Genomic DNA, 17,361 nt, shown 5'->3' on the forward strand with positions numbered 1-17,361 from the left:
GTTTGGATTACATTATCCTGTGTTTTGGAATGGTACTCACATTTAGCAGTAAACCATTCATATCTGCAAAGAGAAAAAGGAAATCATAACCAGTGAAATACAATAGCTTTAACATCTATAAGGGAGCCTAATGGCAATATTGCTTGCAGATATTTAATATCATGGGTTGTGTGGATTGTTTCACTTGGCACACTGCACATTGCTTTACATTGCTTTCACTCTGTAGGTCTAGTGATTAAATTTTTGAAAGCAGCATTATTCCCTTCACGAAAGCAAATATATCCTGTACATTTCAGTACAACGAAAAATATTGCATCATAATTGGAAAATGACAATAAAAGCAACAACTACGTTTGTAGACATGTTCTTCGAACCATTGAAATTTTCCTTCCGTTATCTAGGCTGGCATTAACTGCAGGCTCTGGTTATGCCAAATGATCTTTTAAAATATAAACTCAATTTAGAAGTCAGGTGTGCAACAACAATTTGCATTGATATGGTACCTTTAATAGAGTTAAATGTCTCAAGGTGCTTCAGAAGAGCATTATCAAACAAATTTGACATCGAACCATGTAAGGAGGCAGTAGATGACCCCAAGCTTGGTTAAGGAGGTAGGTTTTAAGGAGCGTTTTACAGGGAGACTGACAGAGACAGGTTTAAGGAGGGAATTTCAGAACTCAAAACATTGCTGACTCAACTGGGAGCCAATATGGTCCTTGAGCAGAAAGGTGATGGGATTTGATGCAAATTAGAATATGGGCAATGGAGGTTTGAATGTACTTCGGTTTGTGGAGCGTGAAAGATATTGTGCAGTCTCTTCATATAAATCTATACTTTTACAGTTGTTTTGATCTCAACAACAAACATGATGGTTTCTTTTTATTTTTCAAAATGTCTAAATATTTCTAAAATTTAGTGGAAACAAATAACATCATTAATAGAATACCTCATTATTACATACGTTGCACACACTGACTAGGGTACCTATCTGGTCCAGGTTTGCCTGGAGAATTGCCTTTTAATCCCACAAATTATTTTCCAATTATTACTGAGCAAATATTTTTCATTTTCCTTGGCAGATTCCTGCCAGCATTTTAATGATTTTACTGAACCTACACAAGTAACAGGTTTAGCATTTTGCCGTGAGCCAAAGCCATGTATTTACAGATTCGGTGTCAACTTTGGCTCCGCGATAATACCTCGAGTCAGAAGGTATAGGTTCAGTCCCACTCCACACAGACATTAGCATTTGAAAAAGGGAAACCTCCACGTCGCTCAATAACTTTAACCATTTGATGTACAGTTGCATGTAAACAAGGGGTGATTAGGGTATGCTCAGCATTACTTAGAAGGGCATTTTTGTCCGTGATTTGGAATGAAGAAAGGTAAACCAGCAGATCTGGAACAGAAATTTGGATTTGGCTAGGAAGAGCGAGTTCAAGAAATGCAAATACAAGAGAAATTGTTTTCTCAACTAAGCTTATTTGTTTTAAGTACTTTGTTTTATTTGAAGTGTTAAACTGAGTCAGTAAAATTTTGACTTATGAGCATATTATCTTACCACCATTGATCTCACAAAACAGTAGAGGTTAGCTGGTCAACCAATAAAACCAGACAATTCAGTGATAATTTATTTCAGTGTAGTTTGTGGGACCTTAATATGTGCAATCTGCTTTGCTTGCCTACATTAGTAATTTCGCTACTGTTTTATACTTAAAAACTGCCTATGTTAACTTGTCACAAGGTGATTACACTCTCCCATTAGTGGTGACATTGCAACACTTCCACATGGAAGGGCTAGTGAAAGCGTGACAGGTTTACATGGGAAGTTCCCATTATCAATGTGGAAAGAAGGAATTATAACGGAAGTCAATAGAAAGCACATGCAGATTCCTAGATAATTAACATAATATAGTGATACATTTTGCTGAACTTGTGCAGTCAAAGTAATGACTGGAGAGGGAACTCGAGAGCCTCGCACTCTGTAGAGTTAACCACTCACTGGATCAACAGGATAAATCTTCAGTCGAGTGGCACTGCAAAAGGATTGTCCTTTAAATTCAATTACTCATGCTGATATCCATTTTTCTAAGCGCTTAAGTTAAAATGGAAGGCCATTTTTATATTATTAATGGTATTGATTGCAGACAAATATAAAAGAATATTTATCAATTGTGTTGAATTTCACAGGAATTATGAATTGCAATTCATGGCCCTGATATTTACTGTGTTTTTTTATTGATAAACCTCACAGGGTTACTTGACTTCTTAAATGTCTTCAGAGATGCTCAACAATGCTGAGATAGTCATTGTGCTTTGCAGGGCTAGGTTATTTATCCTTCATTTTAAACTGAAAACATTATGTTTTTAATATAAATTAACCAACAGCAATAGAAGTCTGCATTGTTGCAGTTTTTAATACAGTACAAACAAGTTCTTTTGGCACAAGGGCTTACATGGATTCTAAAATCATAAAATCCACCTTAAGACACACCATAAGAATATTACAGTATTGCAATAAATCAATGACTCCATATTTGGAAAGACATTCACATATAAAAAAGAATCACTGACAGTTTCTGTAAAAAGGACACTGGGTTTATCAATTTTGGCACAGCTGTCGACCAGCCACATTTTTGAGAAATAATAGTTACACCTAAATAGTGGCATAACAACAGAATAGCCTAGAGCGTTGACCCACTATACTGTACATGCTCAGAACAGGAGAGCTCTGTACCATACACTGTATTAGATTTGTGCTCACTTGTTAACTAGAGCATTCAACACACCTGTTCTATGTTATAACGGTGGACCTGAAGTTGATGATACGAGTCAATAATCGAATGCTTCTATTCCCGATCGGCTTATTCTGGTTCAAAGCCAACATTGTGCAGAATTGTCCAAGCATAATACCATTTAATTTTGAGCTTCAACATGCAACTGGTGCTACACTTGGTAACATGATTAATAGGATACTTCAACCCAAGACACAATTCCAAATCAAAGATTATTCATGTGTCTTAAAAAACTTTTAACTTCTCCACCCTTCAAAAAAAATGTTCCTACACCGTATTTCCAGGATGCCTTAGACGGTACAAATTGATTTTTGTGGATCCATAAAAGCGCAGGCATGTCTGTAGTATTAATGCCACTGTTTTGATGAGTGTTCTCAAAACACTTATATAAAAGAGGAGAAAAGATGTGCGGTTTAATTTAGATCAGACAGGTCAGCAAAAGGTACACACAGCCCTCTAATTAGTCCTCAATTTCAGCCACCCACTGAGCACATTTCTTTTCTTCGGAAATCAACAAATTAGAAAAAAAAACTAGACTTTGCGGAATTAAAAATATTACATAGTCAACATCTTCAAAATACTTCAGAAACTCCAGCGGCATTACCTTCTGAAGGCCAAATGAAACAGTTCATTTATGCTAATTAATGCAGTGTTGCTCGTGTTCATTTATCAAGCAATATAATGTCCTAACGAAGTACAGAACATAAAGCTGCAGTTTCCCTTCCCTTTATTAAACCTCATTCAACTTGCTACACAAAACTATTTAGTGCAATCTAGCTGCACTATAAACACACTATAGTTATAGTAACTATAAACAGAGTAGCCTCTGTTTCACTAGCATGCAGTATTGGGTCAAGGCTCTATTATATTTCCTGATCCCAGTGTAACAATAAAGTTTAAAAACATGAAAAACAGATCTGACCCCCCCCATATTGAATGTATGAGAGATGACACAAATATCTAAAAAGTCATCGGGGGCAGATGAATATTCTGTTATCCCATATGAGGGCAACATATGGCCAGTTGTATATAAAGCAATAATACTTTTGCTAATCAGGGTACCAAGGTTCATCTTAGTACGTAGACCAGAAGCTGGCATTGTTCCAAATGTTGTCTTTTTTCAAAAAATGAGTGGGTGATCCAGAAGTGAGAACTTTCATGAATCTGTTGCAGGGGCTCTTTATATCCAAAAAATCATGATGCTCATTTCCCAAGTCCTTCACTCTTGTAGGAGATTCAACTGTAGTGAAGTTATTTTTTTCACTTGGAGTTAGTGCTCATCTATCAATAATCAAGTTCCAATAATCGCCAAATGTTTGTTTCTGTTCTGACCAGAGCTACGTTTTTACTGAACTATTGGGACTGAGAAAAAAATGGGTTCCCAGAAATTACATCTTACATTGTTTTACTGCAGTGTTAGGAAGTTTGTACAATTGTCCTTCAAACATATCTTAAATAAATGTTAATTAAGTCATACATATCTCATCAGCAGGCTCAATCAAGGTCTATTCTAGACTACGATTCTACAGCAGATTCACATTTTGAAGGTTACATTTTTGCTTCAGTTCACCAACTTGGTTGCCGTTCCTCAACTCAATCATTATATAGTCGTTGTCTTGGTTCCTTTCTCTGTTGCAGACAGTTTGCAATGGAGGCATGGCTTAAATAAACCATGCCGGTATAGTCTTAACTAGTCTGTCAACTATTACAGCATTAGCCAATACTTCCAGTAACTTGTAGGTTGTGATAGAAAGACAGGTATATATTCTCAGAGAGCTTGATAAACATTTAAATGTGTAACACTCCAAGACTACCACGTTATTTTAGATTTATAACGTACATTGTAAGCCACTGTTCACATTGTTTATAGCATGTACAGTAAATAGATTTCTCATTTATAACCTGTCCCCTCCACTTTCCTTTTTAGAAGTCAACTATTTGTACGAGCCTTCAGGGAGTGAAAATTCACAGACTGTTGCAGCACTTATGCTGAAACAAGAGCTCCAGTTTAAAAATGCAATTTTTCTCCAAGATACAAGAAGCTTCTTAAACCTTAACCAAAGTGCACTGTTCATTATGCCATGGAAAATAACCAATTAACCATTACTTAGGTCTGCTTACACATCTATAAATTACTTAAATGCACAATAAAAATGATACTCTGAATAAAACATTTCAATAAATTATACATTTAAAACTTTAGTGGCATTCAATTATTGCTGTATAGTACACACCTTAAAAACTGATGTCTGCCCAATATTAATTTTTTGGATTTTCATAAATTTACTTCTGAATGTGTGTATGGTGAGTGCAACGGCACTACTTAGGAAAACCATAATATATGTTTTGTAAATAACAAGGTAGCAGTTATATTAAACTTACACTTTTATTAAATTTAAAGAGACATCATCCCTTTTATCAACCTGCACAAAGTATATCTCAGAATCAAACTGTACACCATACTCAAACATTTCTAAGCCTTCTGAAAGAACTATTTAGTGTTCTTAATAAATTGAAAAATCATTCTTATAAAGAATTTCTTTGGAGCCCATAAATAAATGCATCTATCAGTGCACCATTTTTCACTGTTGTAATAATTTGACAGCAAAAATGAATGAAACTTGGTTGAGATGCAAACAGTATGCGGATGTTACCAATAACAGCCATTACATAACTGTATAAAGGGATACTGTCTCTTTGATTCAGTAAAATCCATTTGTTTGCGATTAAAAGGCTTCATTTGTCATGTTATAAACCTTCCCAAGTTGTCCGGATTACATTTTGGAGCAGTCTTGTGAAATGGAATTTTAAAAACTAAATGTACAAAATTGTTGACTATAGCAAACAAGGAGAAGAAATAATGTGGGGAAAAGTCAATTTACAGTTAGGCTTTATGCTTTTGCACCTCCTTAAGTAATGGATATAACACACTAAATAAAGAGCGCAAAGCATATCTTTTGCCAATATAGGGAGCCAACAGTATCCCTTCCACTGTGAAGAAAGATAGATTTCAACCTGGCCTTTATATGTACTGTATTTGGATGACAATGCTGATGCAGAGGTTCTCGTTTTAGCTACCTTCTATTAACTTTGCCAAATTATCTCGTAATTCTGTTAGTTCAAAAATTTTTCCATCTAGAATTTCTAGAAGTGTTTTTAAGTTATTGCGGAAGACCCCTTGCTCGTTTTGACTCTTCTCCAGACGTTGTTCAAAGTCTGCCAACTGTTCCACCAGATCTCGATTGCGGCTTTCTACTTCCTATCAGAAGAAAATAAGAAGAGGAGTTTAATTGGAGTATTCCATGGAGGATTTATATCCTGAATATTAATAACTGAACTGAAACAGACAACCAAAAAACCTGAAGGCTGAGAATTGTGTGACAATGATTTCTGGACTGCTCAATCCAAATAAGAGCTGCATTATATACATTATTTTTACTACATGTACAAGTAAAATGGTTTACTATTATATTACAAAAAGAAATTGAGGTTAATTGCTTAAGTTTCCAAATTAGGTAGATGAGATGCAAAGTCATTCATATATGAGCTACATATATTTAAATACTTTTTTACATATTCTGATTAGAATGTATTACCAACTTTCACACTCAGTCTCAGCAGCCAGATTTTACTAGCTGATTGGTAAGTTAACTTTTATGCGCTGGAGAGATTTTAAGATTCTCTTAACCAGTCAATGGAGGGGGTCGAGGCAGTGGTTCCTCACAAATCCAACAGATGTACTTCTTGGATGTCAACCTAGAATTTAGAGCCAACAGCTCAAGTTTCCATTTGTCCGGACTGTCTGGAGCAGGGTCTGAATCTTGCAGTGGGGGGAGAAAGGTAAAACTACAGTCGTACCAAAATGCCCTGGTTCAACTATGACCTATAAAGAATTTTTCTCCTCAATGTTGAAATATTCTTAAAATTAATAAGGGTCAGTGCAGACAACAATTTTTGTAAAAACATCAACACCGGAATTTTCCTGTCCCACCCTCCACGGGAATCGTAGAGGGCAGGAGCAGACCGTGCAAAGGTCCATTGACCTCGGGTGGGATTTCCTGGTTTTGGGGCGAGCGCAGTCGAAATCCCACCCAAAAACATTTCTACATGGTCGTCTTACTTATTGAATTAAAAGTTTGACTTTGACCCATGGAATGCTATCAGCTTATTCGGCCCCATCTAGCCTGCCAGTTCATAATAAAAATGCACATCACATTACTAACAAATATTGCTATACAAGTTATGTTAGCTTGTCCTTTACCACAGAAAATCAATTAGTCTAGATTTATTCACATACTCTCTTAATGCTCCTCCTATTCTCTGCAATGCTTATGAAACTAGAGTGGTGTGTGTATTTTGACTGTTGCACCAGGCTTCCTGGCTCTCCTCTGACTCTTGTTTCCTGTCTCCTTTTCTTCCTGCCAACCAGACATGTTACTGACTATTTTTCCCTCTTTGGTCTTTTACTTCCTCTAATCCTACTCTATTGCATCTCTACTCACCATGTTGCTGGCTATGATTCTATGATTGAAACATATTTGAATAAACCCATAACTACCTTCTGTGCCTCTTTTGGCATTTTAAGTTGATCTTTCTCTACACCCGAGCTATGACTGTAACACTACATTCTCCATTCTCTCCTTTCCTTCTCTATGAACAATATGCTTTGTCTGTATAGTGCGCAAGAAACAATACTTTTCACTGCATACTAATACATGTGACAATAATAAATCAAATCAAATTTTTGAGGGGCCATCAAAGCTCTCATCATTGCTTCTTTACAAGCTTCAACTTCAATTGCCCCATCCCACTCTTTTGACCTTACTGTAGATAACTGGATAGATGTGTCTGAAACTTAGCTTCTGGGTGGAAACCCTTACTGAAGTTTTCCACACCTGTCCTACCCAAGGGCGGCACGGTGGCACAGTGGTTAGCACTGCTGCTTCACAGCTCCAGGGACCTGGGTTCGATTCCCGGCTTGGGTCACTGTCTGTGTGGAGTTTGCACATTCTCCTCGTGACTGCGTGGGTTTCCTCCGGGTGCTCCGGTTTCCTCCCACAGTCCAAAGATGTGTGGGTTAGGTCGATTGGCCATGCTAAAATTGCCCCTTAGTGTTCTGGGATGCGTAGATTAGAGGGATTAGCGGGTAAAATATGTAGGGATATGGGGGTAGGGCCTGGGTGGGATTGTGGTCGGTGCAGACTCGATGGGCCGAATGGCCTCTTTCTGTACTGTAGGTTTCTATGATTCTATTAATCCAATAACAGCATGGTCCTCATCACCAAATCACACTTTGGTTTCTCCTCTTGCTCCTCTGGTGCCCTCTTTTTTCTTTGAGTTTCTTGACTTGTATCTTTGTAACACCTTTAAAATCATTGTCTACAACTCTCATCCAATTGCTTCCCAATATATCCTTGCTCTTTTCCAATTCACTTTGAATTCTCTCTTCATACTTCATGACCATCCGGTCATCCCCACACCTCTTCCTCCATATACTGAGACCATCTGTGAAGTTGCCTCTGCTACTTTTCCTCTTGTCCACCAAGAAAAACATGAAAAATTTAAAGATACCAGTTCCACAAATGTGTGACACCTTGTTAGAATTTCCAGCAACTCTCTCAATACCTCCAGCGGCTTTGTATTGTCAGTTTACTCGTCCAACATCCAATTTGGACGAGTGGAATTTTTTCTCACGCCCATCACAAACTCTTGTATCCACGCTGCTAATTCCATTTATCACCCTGTTGAACTAAACTGTCGCAGTCTCAAGAGCCCAGTTTGATCCTAGGCTGATCTTCTGACCAGGCATCCTTTGCATTGCAAAGTTCATCTACTTCCTTCTCCATTGTATTTCCTGCATTTGCACCTGCCTCAGCATATCTGCTGCTACAATTCTCCACCAAATCTTTGACAGTTCCAGGCTTGACTATTCCAATGATCTTCTGGTTAGCCTTCTTCAATCTACAATGTCTTCAATTCATCCAAGACATAGTATTCCATATCTTATTCTGTATCAAATCTTGCTCACCGTTATTCCACTGCTTAGATGTCATCCTTGGCTCAGTTGTAGCACTCTTATCTCTGATACAGAAGTTGCCAGCTCAAGTCTCACTCCAGAGGCTTGAGGACATAGCACAAGTTAACATTTCAGTGCCGAACTGCGAGAATACTGCATTGTTGGAGGTGCGTCTTGAGCATAAGATGTTAAGGCAAGGGTCACAAGTTCCCATGGTGCTATTTGAAGAGCAAGAGTGTGTTTCGGTGTACTGATAAGTATTTAGAACTCAATAGTTAGAGCTAGGCTAGCTGTTGTAAGTGTTCATTGCTTAAAAAAACATTTTATCCTCTTCCATGCAAGACTGAACGAAAAATTAACTTCCTTGGTTAGTAACCTTCTATTCATGTTTTTGATTGTTGTTTAAGATCCATTAAATTTTACACATCTACTTTTTGCAAGAAAAGCATCAAGAACAAATTTCAAGTTGTTAATTCTTCCATTCCCTATTATTTTTTGCTTTATTTACAAGTAGGCTTACTTTAACACTGCAATGAAGTTGCTGTGAAAATCCCCTAGTCGCCACACTCCGGTGCCTGTTCGGGTACACTGTGGGAAAATTTAGCATAGCCAATGCACCTAGCCAGCACGTCTTTCGGACTGTGGGAGGAAACCGGAGCACCAGGAGGAAACCCACGCAGACACAGGGAGAATGTGCAGACTCCGCACAGACAGTGATCCAAGCCGGGAATCAAACCCGAGCCCCTGGCTGTGAGGAAGCAGTGCTAACCACTGTAACACCGTGCCACCTCTGTGTTTGGATCAAAATATGCTACAAGATGCCCAAGAATAGTAGGCAAACCAGGTAAACTGCAGGGGTTAAAACCAATGTGTCAAATTTCTTACATCTTACAGCATCTTCTGCTTACTTGCAAAGATTCCAAAGAATTTGAATGCTGCTGGCAGCCGTAGAGTAGCTAATATAGATCTTGGTGCCAGAAGTCAAATGAAAATGCCAGCCAATTTTTTGCAATTCTTTTTCAAGTATTTTTCCACTACCAACAAGCCAAATATCTACTGCATTACGATTTCTTTTGGACTCCATGGTATTCCTCTACCAAGCTGAACAGGCATTTGATGAGTTCAAGAAACACGTTGTGACAGATGCACGTAACTGCCCTTTAATTTTCATGCTACATTATGTCTGCTTTATTTATGATCACAAGTTTCTGCTTGTGCGTCATGCATAATTTTATTGTTCTTTATATTGTTTTAAGTTTCCTGCATTGCTCTATGACTGTTTTCCCTTTGGGAAGCCAGCAGGAAGTCTGTACAATGTATACCTTCCGACAGCTGTTCTTACTTCATTCTTTGTAATTATCAACTTCTGTCATCTTTCCTGATTGCCGTAGGGAACTGCTGCATTGATATTTAGCTAGTCAGTGTCAAAGATGTACCCTTTCCATTTTGCTTCATGGACTGCTAATAGCAAATTTCTATTCTCATCTTTGTTGACTTAAGATTTCAGTACATAGTCAGTCAGTACTTTGCTTCCGATTTTCATTTTCCTGCACAAGTTTCTGATATTTCTTTTATCAAGTTTGCCACTTCTTGAATTCTATGATGTTCTTCATGGACTTGTTGAAGCATTTTAGGCAAGGTTAATTCTGCTTAAAATGCAGTTATTTGTTCACCTTCTATCAATCAGTTAGATCAACTTCAAAATTCATAGCCCAGCCCATAACAGACGAACAATTGCATTGAGGTCAGACCCTGAAGCAAGACAGATGCAAGCTCTACCCATGGAGAAATAATTTGGCATTTTATGCAATGGACTAATCTATATAGCTTAAAGTGTGATACAGCTTTTTGAGTTATATAGGAACACAGGAAATAGAAACAGGCCATTCAGCCCCATAAGCCTGCTCTGCCATTCAACTTGATCGTGCCAGAACGTTGACTTCAATGCCATTTTTCCCTGCACTATCCCCATATCCCTTGAGATTTTTTATTATCTAATTTATCTCTGCTTGAACATACTCATTGACTAACCTTCTATAGTCCTCTGTTGTAGAGAATTCAAAAGCTTCATCACCTCATAATCTCAGTCCCAAACAGCCAACTGAGGCTGTGTCATCTGTTTCCAGCCCTGCAGCCAGGGAAAATATCCTTCCTACATCTATCCTGTTGAGCCCTGTAAGAAATTTGTATGTTTCAATGAGATCACCCCTTATTCTCCTAACCTCCAGCAAAACCAGGCCCAGTCTCCACAATCACTCATCATAGGACAATCCTTCCATCCAGAAATTAGTCTGAACATTTGTTGTATTCCCTCTATGGCAAGTATATCCATCCTTGGGTAAGGAGACCAAAACTGTACACAATACTCCAGGTGCAGTTCTCACCAAGGCTCTATACAATTGAGGCCAAACATCTTTACTACTGTATGCAAATTCTCTTACAATAAAGGCAGCATACTATTTATCTTCCTAATTGCTTGCTACACCCACGTGTTAGCTTTCAGTGACTTATGACCAAAAATACCAAATCCCTTTGGACCCCTCATCACTTAAGAACTACCTGGCCATTCTGCTTTTCCTTCCAAAGTAGATAACTTCACACATTTCCACATTATAGCAAGTCCTTGCTTTACGTAACCCCACTTAATGGTGTTTTGTTTTAATGCAATTTGTTCACTAGGACCCTTTGTGTCGCCATTTTTGCATTTGCATCATTTGCACTCTGAACACACACTCGTGATTTTAATATGTTTGAATATGAATTCATATAGTGGGCAGGATTCTCTGATCTTATTCTTGCCTGCCGCACTGCAAGTGAGAATGGAGAATTTGGTGATCCAGTCAAAACTCCATTCAATTTCAGTGGCAATGGAGAATGCCAGTTGCAAGTAAGGGCCACAACCACAGCTGTCAGTGAGGACTTATTGTATGTTTCAAGTGCTATGCTATTGTCCACTCATGTCCCCTTGAAGCCTCTTTGCATCCACCTCACAACTCCCATTCCCACCTAGTTTTGCATCATCATCAAACTTGGAAATAAAGCATTAATTTTATACATCTAATATTAATTTATTTATAAATTTAGTCAGCCTGGTTTCATTCTCTCAGCTCAAGAGGCTGTCACCCACGCTAGGCTAGGAATTCATAGAATCCATACAGTGCAGCAGGAGGCCATTTGGTCCATTGCGTCTGCACTGACTCACCAACAGAGCATCCTACCCAGGCACCCCCCGTTGCACACACTCAATGTCAGCACATCTGCTTCTTCATCATTACCTGTCAGTACCACAGTCAGCTAGGCAGGCCAGACTGCCCTAGCAGCAGCTGTGGTGCAGCAGTTTATAGTCACAAGGATCTGAAGGTCCTCACTTTTGAAATAACAGCATTTTCTCAGTTCACTACAGGTGCACCTAGTATTGGAGTTAGGAAATTGGCTTTAAAAAAAAAACCAATGGGTTGAGCACTTGGACGAGAAATTAATTCAATGCCACGTTCAGCATTAAACTTTTTTTGTATTTGACGCTCTGGTTCATGCTGTGGTGTCATTTCATCTTGTGCAATTGAATTCTCAGTATGCCATTGATAAAGAAGTTGTCAGAATAATTTTAATATCTTGTATGTGTCAGCCGTGGTTCAGTAGCAGCATTCTCGCCTCTGACACACAAGGCTTGGACACTCCAGTACAGTATTGAAGGAATGCTGCATTGTCAAAGGTGCCATGCTACAGCTGAGATGTTACACCGAGGCCTTGTCTACCCTCACAGCTGGGCACAAGATCCCAAGTCATTATTTAGAAGAGATGCAGGGATTTTTAAAAATTCTTTCATAGAATGTGGGTTTATTGACAAGTGCAGCATTTATTATCCATCCCTAGTTTCCCTTGAAGGTGCTGGTGAGCTGCCATCTTGGAAGTGCTTGAAGGACAACTTGAAGATAAAGACTTCCCATGTACCTGGACACCGGAGTGGTAGAAGCTGAGTAACCCCTGGTGAATAGATATCCCTCAATCAACATAACAAAAACAAATCACCTGGTCATTATCACATTGCTGCTTGTGGAAGCTTGCTATGCACAGATTGTGATTTCCGACAACAGTGACTACACTTCAAAGTTATTTCATTGTCTGTAAAGCACTTTGACCGCCGGATGCCTCATAGTGCTATATAAACACAAGCATTTCTTTAATGTAGGATGCAACAAAATTGCTAAGCAGCAATGCTTTGGGCAAGTTCTCAGATCGCCAGAATCATAGTGAAATGAGCTGATCCTTCACATCTATTGCTGCAAGGCTTTGAAGGGACTCATCATTTGCTGCTTTCTCATCTGACGGTGAATGCTGTTGCTTTGCACCCTCTGAATGTAGGCCTTTCTGTATAGCAAGGCTTCGAAGTATGTAGCACAAAACTACTTCATGGGGCATTTTGTAGGAACCTTCACATAGCAATTTCCTGACCAATTGTTTCAGTATCCGTGTTATAGTCTCAGAAATCCTCTCAGTGGGTTGACAGTTTAAATTATATGTATGCTGCTCAGGAATGGAGCAACTGTGGTGGGATGTCACATGTAAATAGGGTACTGTTCATCACCCTACAATCATCCTGCTAGGTTCAGATGAGTGATGAAATGGTATAGTGGGTCTGCATAAATGCATTGTTAAATTTTCCTAGATATCTTGCACAAAGTTGCAGGGTCCTGTCTGTGATCAATTACTAACCATGCTATTGAGGAATGCTATTGGTTGGTTTGGGAGCATTCTTATGGTGATATGATGACAGTTAACAATGTCTGGGCTGAGGGGGTAAACTGGTCACTGCTGAAAATCTCTCTGCTATGGTTTTGGCTGTGAAGGTTAATGAGGATCATTATGTAATAGTTAGCACAATCAAACAGAGCACTAATGAGGATTTTAGTACAGCAAGTGAGAGTTGAAAGGTGATGGCTCCTGTAACAAATGGGAAGGAGCAGTAGTGAAGAAGTTAAATGTTTTGATAGTCTTGAGAGCTATTGGTAACAGGTGGCTATGCTTCATCAACTAGGCCAAGACAATGCTCTACAAATAGATCCAAGAAAAATGCTTTTGACCTGTATGCTCTGCATGCTTTGTAGATGATAAGGGACCAAAAATTTAAACTAATTGAATGACAGATTGGAAACTTTTCCGAGAAAATGTACTGATGCACTGAGTCGAACAAGAGTTCTCCTTTAATTTTAGATTCAGTGCAGCTCAGATCCAAACTTCACCCAGTTTTATTGGCAGATATACTATTTTACATGACATTAATGATTTGGCTGTGACGTACAAATTTAAATTAGCCCCCTCCCTAAAAAGCATAGCTACAAAAAAAAAAATGGCAGCATTGTGAGCACATGGGGAACATGGTTAAGGTTGCCAACCCTTAAGGATTGGCTCAGAGCCTCCTGGAGCAGAAGATCAATCTCCAGGACACAGCTGTGTGCAACTGTGGAGAAAAATCATATTTTGTTTTGTCATTTCCTTTGAACATTTCTTTTAAAAAGATATAAAAGTATCGAAAATGGGAAAATCGTTTTTTAGCTGACAGTCAAACATCATCCAATTGAGTAGAGGCTTTTTGCTTTCCAATTGGCTTAGGAGAGCAGTGCGTCACAAGGGTGGCTGTGTTGGCCGACTAATAGCAAGAGTGTGGGAGCACGTGATGAAATCTCCAGGAATACATTTGATCACAGTTGACAACCTCAAGCATGGTACAAAATGCCTGACTGCCACTTTACAAACCTGTTCATTTTAAATCCAACGCATAAACAACAACCCCAAACCTCAATCCATTATTCATCTTAAGTTGCTTCAATCTTTTAGTTCTATTCCATTCTCCTTTAAAGTAATTGGCAATCACTTTCAAAATGTTGGCCTTATCCTTGGAAATTATATGCTTTTTGACTGGCCTCATTCTAACAGTGACCTTGTTGCTCTACATTATGCACTTCTACTTCCGAGAACTTGAGTTATTTGGACATCACCAGTACCTTGGACAAGGTCTAACACCATGCTCACTCAAAACTATTATTATTTAACCTACATTCATGACCTCCCTTTGCCCTCTGCCACAGTTTTCACTCCTCAACATATCCATTTCCATTTCTGGGGATTGGATGTCAACCAATACTTATTAAAAGTCCATTGTCTCCCACATCTACCTTTGATTGCACTTCCTCCCACTACATTTCTAGTAAGGATTTCATTTCATTTTTCTCTCCATCATTCTACCAATGCCACTTTCCACATCTACTTCCGTATATCTTTTCCTCAGTTTTGCTCCATCTTGGTCCTAATATTACATCCACCCGCCTCCACATTGAACAGATTTTCCATATTTCTACCATGTCCAACATAATACCACCAATCACATCTTCTCTTCTCCTTTCATTGTTCCAAAAAAAACCTCCAATAACTCATTAATATAAAAGCAAAATACTGCAGATGCTGGAATCTGAAACAAAACCAAAAAATGCTGGAAATTCTTAGCAGGTTGGACAGCATCCGTGAGAGAGAATAGAGCCAACGCTTCGAGTCTATATTCTCTGTAATTTTCTTTGTTCTTTCAGGGTGGAAGAGTCAATTACTAGGGGGCATAGGTTTAAGGTGCGAGGGGCAAGGTTTAAAGGAGATGTACGAGGCAACTTTTTTTTTTTACACAGAGGGTGGCGGGTGCCTGGAACTCGCTGCCGGAGGTGGTCGTGGAAGCAGATACGATAGTGACTTTCAAGATGGTGACCCATCTTGACAAATACATGAATAGAATGGGAATAGAAGGATATGGTCCCCGGAAGGGTAGGGGGCTTTAGTTCAGTCAAGCAGCATGGTTGGTGCAGGCTTGGAGGGCCGAAGGGCCTGTTCCTGTGCTGTAATTTTCTTTGTTCAAGATGACCCTACGTCAGAACTGAGAGCAAAGGGAATCAGCGGAGACTATACAATGAGGGTGGTTTTCCATCCACTGTGGTTGACAGGGCTCTCACCCGTGTCTAACCCATCCCCCAGGCTACTGCTCTCACCCCCTCCCCTCCCTCCCAGAACCAGGATAGGATTCCCCCTTGTCCTCACTTTTCACCCCATCAGTCTCCGCACTCAAAGGATCATCCTCCGCCATTTCTGGCAAATCCGGCATGACGCCACTACAACTCATCTTCTCCTCACCCGTCAGCTTTCTGCAGGGACCATTCTCTCCGGAACACCCTGGTCCACTCCATCACACTCAACACCTCATCCCCTGCCCACGGCATCTTCCCATGCAATCGTAGAAAGTTCAACACCTGCCCCTTTACCTCCTCCCTGCCCATTGTCCCAGGTCCTAAACGCCCCTTTCACCTGCACCTCCTTCAATCTGGTCCATTACATTTCCTGCTCCCAATGCAGTCTACTCTGTATCAGAGATACCAAACGCAGATTGGGTAATTGCTTTGTGGAACACCTTCGGTCTGTCCGCAAGCAGGACTCTGACCTTCCTGTCGCTTGTCACTTCAACACACCACCCTATTCTCCTGTCCACATGTTTGTCCTTGGCCTTTTGCAACGTTCTAGCGAACCCCAACGCAAACTGAAGGATTGGGCACTTTACAGCCTTCCGGACCGAACATTGAGTTCAACAACTTCAAGGTATGAACTCTCTCCTCCACCTTGACCTAATTTCCATTTATTTTATTTCATTTTGTTTCATCCTATTCATCCATTTTATTATCCTTCTTTCTCACCTCCATTTTTCCCACTTTCCATTCCAGCTCTCCTTCTTGCCCCCTCTTTAACCACCCCCACCCCCCCCCTTTCAGGGCAACTGCCACATTCTTCAGGCAATCCTTTAACAATCTGCACCTCTGTTCTGCCATTCGCACACTGATCATTTAATGGGCACTTTTTAGCACCTTCTCAGCTTTGTATGCTCATTTACATTCCCTTTGTCCCATTACACCCACCCACCCCCTCCCACCCTCATTAGTATAAATCTCCACTGATTCTGGTCATCTCGACTCAAAACGTTGGCTCTATTCTCTCAATTAACTCTTCCCTTTTCATGGCATTCCAATGCTAGAAGCTGTAACACTGGCCGGCCACACCGCCCCCCCCCCCCCCCCCCGACCTTTCCCATCGTGCAGGATGACACCACCTGAAACAGTAATCTACTTGTACTTTCAATTCCATATACTGTATTTGCTGCTCATGAGGCAGTCTCCTCTATAGAGTGGAGATCAAATACAGATAGAGAAATCACGTCGGTAAAGACTTGCTCTGTCGGAAGGTATAATCCTGAATTTGTCACTTGTCATTTTTATTCTCTGCCCCCTGCCCATTCTGACCTCTCTCTCCTACAGTTTTAATGAAGTTTAAATGGAAGCCCAAGGAACAGCACCTCATCTACACTTAGGCACTTTAGAACCTTGCATAAACAAATTGGAGTCCAGCAAATTCAGATCATATTTGTTGCTCTCATTTGTTCCAGACAGCAGCTGTTGATGCTGACTTGCATTGCCATCTCAATCTATCTTTTGTTTCTTTATCTCATTAAATAACTAAAAAGGGAGT

General features: G+C 39.7%; 1 protein-coding gene across 1 annotated transcript in view; it reads right to left on the reverse strand.

The window, feature by feature from the left end:
* Nucleotides 1-2,388: 2,388 nt before the first annotated feature.
* Nucleotides 2,389-17,361, reverse strand: part of LOC144495095 (homer protein homolog 1-like) — a 92,133-nt gene continuing 77,160 nt past the window's right edge. Inside the window, exon 9 of the mRNA XM_078214978.1 lies at nt 2,389-6,054. Coding sequence (XP_078071104.1) covers nt 5,866-6,054 — 189 coding nt within the window. The 3' untranslated portion in view covers nt 2,389-5,865. The remainder of the gene's footprint in view (nt 6,055-17,361) is intronic.

Source organism: Mustelus asterias, chromosome 6 (genome assembly GCF_964213995.1).
Source record: "Mustelus asterias chromosome 6, sMusAst1.hap1.1, whole genome shotgun sequence".
Classification (NCBI taxonomy): domain Eukaryota; kingdom Metazoa; phylum Chordata; class Chondrichthyes; order Carcharhiniformes; family Triakidae; genus Mustelus; species Mustelus asterias.